General features: G+C 35.8%; 1 protein-coding gene across 1 annotated transcript; it reads right to left on the bottom strand.

Annotated features, from left to right (window-relative positions):
- Positions 1 to 2,378: 2,378 nt before the first annotated feature.
- Positions 2,379 to 3,542, bottom strand: LOC128642332 (hemoglobin subunit alpha-1). The gene is made up of 3 exons (XM_053695065.1): positions 3,385 to 3,542; positions 2,948 to 3,152; positions 2,379 to 2,606 (listed from the first exon to the last, which is right to left on the bottom strand). Exons 1-3 carry the CDS (start codon positions 3,477 to 3,479, stop codon positions 2,478 to 2,480), a joined length of 429 nt encoding a protein of 142 aa, XP_053551040.1. The 5' UTR covers positions 3,480 to 3,542; the 3' UTR covers positions 2,379 to 2,477.
- Between the last annotated feature and the right edge of the window lie 530 nt (positions 3,543 to 4,072).

Consider the following 4,072-nt stretch of genomic DNA (forward strand, 5'->3'; position numbering starts at 1 on the left):
TTAATCTAGTTGGAATATCTGAATCTAGTTGGAATATCTTAATCTAGTTGGAATATCTTAATCTAGTTGGAATATCTGAATCTAGTTGGAATATCTTAATCTAGTTGGAATATCTGAATCTAGTTGGAATATCTGATTCTAGTTGGAATATCTGAATCTAGTTGGAATATCTGAATCTAGTTGGAATATCTGAATCTAGTTGGAATATCTTAATCTAGTTGGAATATCTGATTCTAGTTGGAATATCTGAATCTAGTTGGAATATCTTAATCTAGTTGGAATATCTGAATCTAGTTGGAATATCTGAATCTAGTTGGAATATCTGATTCTAGTTGGAATATCTGAATCTAGTTGGAATATCTGAATCTAGTTGGAATATCTTAATCTAGTTGGAATATCTGAATCTAGTTGGAATATCTGATTCTAGTTGGAATATCTGAATCTAGTTGGAATATCTTAATCTAGTTGGAATATCTTAATCTAGTTGGAATATCTGAATCTAGTTGGAATATCTGATTCTAGTTGGAATATCTGAATCTAGTTGGAATATCTTAATCTAGTTGGAATATCTGAATCTAGTTGGAATATCTGATTCTAGTTGGAATATCTTAATCTAGTTGGAATATCTGAATCTAGTTGGAATATCTGATTCTAGTTGGAATATCTTAATCTAGTTGGAATATCTGAATCTAGTTTGAATACGTACCCTTGTGTGTGTTTGGCCTATTCTCTAAAATAGAATGGAAGGTCTGAGCACCTACTGCTGATTGTCGCATCACAGATCTACCTACTATTATAATGACTATGGTGAGTACAGCTGGAGCAACACAGTTTATAAATCCCATCTCTGGATATTTTGTTGCACCATAACATTTGTCACAATGTGTGAGTGAGTTTTCAATTTTAGCTTAGTTTATATGTGATTTGTGCAACATATTAAAGAATGCACTTGTAATGTACTGAGAGATACTCATACACCCCCTGCTCTCCCTGGTAATAAACACATATTACCCACCCTCTTATATCAATGGCACAATTTGTTATGAGCACTAAAGTACATGATGTGGCTTTCCAAAGTGTAATCAAACCTAACCCTAACCCTAAGCCATTCCAATCTAGTTTAAAACTCCAAACTAACACATATATCATGAGATTACCAAATGCATTCACAGAGCATCTCCGAAGTACCTTACATGGGGACAATGTGATATCAGTATTGCAGTCCATCAAGGATATATGTGTGTGTGTGTTTAAAAAAAGTGGTAAATCGCAATCTTTTAGAAAAACATAAACTATTTATTTACAAAAAACCTTATCAAGGTTAATGGGTTTTTTTTCTGTAGAAGATCATTAGATAGTTTTTCTGAAGGATTGTGAGTGACCTCTCAATAAAACCACCTGTGCCGCTATACTACTATGTTTTTGCGCATATATTAAAACTGATTGGCATGGCACCCTATATCTGAATAAATTTATTGTAATCATTTTCATAATGCTATAAACAAGAGGGATGATAGGAAGAAAGTAAAACAGAACTTTTTTTCCTGTCTGTGCTCTTACACGGGGATAGAGTCACTAATAGTCTCACTGTCTTATCTTCTGTCTCACCACTGATAATAGCACAGGGGCTGCTGAGGCCACGGAGGTTGCAAGATATTGGGGTCTAGGGCACCTTGGTCAAAAGTTTATTTACTCTTAATTTCAGCTCTAGCACAGAACCATCAGTTATTTCATTTAACTATATTCTAGTGTTACACACTGAGTATAGTATTGTGGTCAGGACACATCTCTACACCATAACATTTGTAGCTGCAGAAATTTGACCAAAAGGTTAAGTGCTAAGGTGTTGGGAATACATGTGGGCATCTGATCTTCTCCTTCCATTTCCTATCATCCCCCTGCCCCCCTTGTACCCCTCTCCTTGTTCTGGGCATATAAATATGGTGCTTTTGAGGTTAGAGGGGGCTTCAGTAATGAAGAGTAACTTAGTAGCACAATAAAACCATCACTGATAGTGATTCCTTATGAATAAAACCTAATTATTTCAGCAAGTCATTTAATTAAAATGAAATAAATTATTTTTATGAAATTATGTACTATATTCTATAACTATTTACTCACCAATATCCAATTATTTTTTAAGCTTAACCATATGTAAACTCATTCACTAGCAAATCTAACAAATATTTGCAAACATAAATCTTCCCCCTCTACTTTTTTAAAGACATTTTTGTTATTGAAAAAAACAGTAACATTTACTTTGTAAACCTTTTATAGTATAAATAGTTATATATTTCTGGATATTTGAAAGGGTTTGTCTCATTGTATTTTTTTTTTTTATGACCCAGATCTTTCTATGCAAACAAGAGGCAGACAGGTTTATTTCAGTTGAAAACTCTTTTATTTCAGATCATGTTTGTTTTGAACAAGTATTTTGAGGGTGATGGTGAACCCACAGCTATGATGTCAAATACATCTTAACGGTACTTGGAGGTCAGTGCTGTGCTCACAGCGGTTATGAATTTGTCCACGGACTGGTGGGTGCAGGGGTCAAACTGCTTAGGAAAATGGTTGGCCATGACCACCAAGATGTTGTGACGGAGCAACTGAAAAATAATAATATTTTAATATACACACAGATATTGATTGATTGATTAATACACAGATGGATAGATAGATAGATAGATAGATAGATAGATAGATAGATAGATAGATACATAGATAGACAGACAGACAGGCAGATACATAAGCAGATAGATAGACAGACAGATGGATGGACCAACAGATTGACAGATAGATAGATTACTCTGTACTGTTTAGATTATCCAATGGGTTAAAAAAGTTTATGCTGATTTTTAAGAATGTGACAGGTATTAGGAGTACCATAGATAAATATAAAGTAGCATGAAGGTTTATTAGTATTAACTAGTCAGGGGCCAATACTTACTCCAAAGTTGCCAGGATCCACTCTCAGATTGAAGGCATGAAGGTCACTCAGTTTAGACAGGCAGCCTTCGATGTTGTCCAGGTGATTAACAGCCTCAGTCAGGGCATCCACCACCTTCTTGCCATGAGCCTTGATTTGGGCTGAGTTCTTGCTGAAGTCAAAGTTTGGGAAGTAGGTTTTTGTCTGGGGGCTGTGAAGGAACATTCTAGAGAGGAGAAATGAAGATAAGAGTAAGGTGTCATTAGAAGGACGTTATTTAAAGTCAGACATTCAACAAAAACAAATGCCCATTAGAAACACAAGCATGTCTAAAACCCAATCACAGAGGGCAAGAGCACAATCAACTGTATCTCCCAGAAGGTCCCTAAATACATTTTTTATTAACAGCCATGCACCCCCACACCCTCATGTACACAGATTACCCAGCAAAACTTTACCTGTACAAGGCTTCCCCGCCATACACATCTCCATGGCCAGCCATAGCGGTCCAGATGGCCTTGATGCGCTTTTTGTCATCAGAGTTGAGAGCCATAGCTGCTTGTGATGTTTACTGAGCTTTATTCACCCAATGCAGCACAAACTCCAGTATGTGCCTCTTATATTTACAGCCAGACAGGGGCAGTGCAGAGTCTAGGGGGCAGGGACAGGACTTCTTGCCGAGCTATTGGATTGGCAGGTATCCATGGTGAGCTGATACCAGCCCTATATCCCCAGAGCCTGGAGCAGTGCCAGCCTGAGGGCCTGACCTCCCTGGTCTACTCCCTGCAGCCTCACCCTCCTGCTCTATCAGTAGCAAATGCTCATCTGACATTACTTTGTTTTTTTAAAAAATTCTATGTTATTGAATGTATTGTGCACTTTTATTGTCTTTACGTTCCTAAAATAAAATGTAAATATAAAAAATTACCCTTGCAGTAATATCTACAAAACAATCCAATTACAAGTTTTTATCATTAAAATAAACATTAAATATAATGTTGCATAATATTACTATGACATTACTTCTTAACTTATGACATAATTGTAAAATGATATGGTATATATGGTAGGTATGTGAAACCAATATATATTATATATGTTTATATAAACGTGTATCTACACATGTGTTTGTTTGTATATATGTAT

This window comes from Bombina bombina, chromosome 11 (genome assembly GCF_027579735.1).
Source record: "Bombina bombina isolate aBomBom1 chromosome 11, aBomBom1.pri, whole genome shotgun sequence".
Lineage (NCBI taxonomy): Eukaryota > Metazoa > Chordata > Amphibia > Anura > Bombinatoridae > Bombina > Bombina bombina.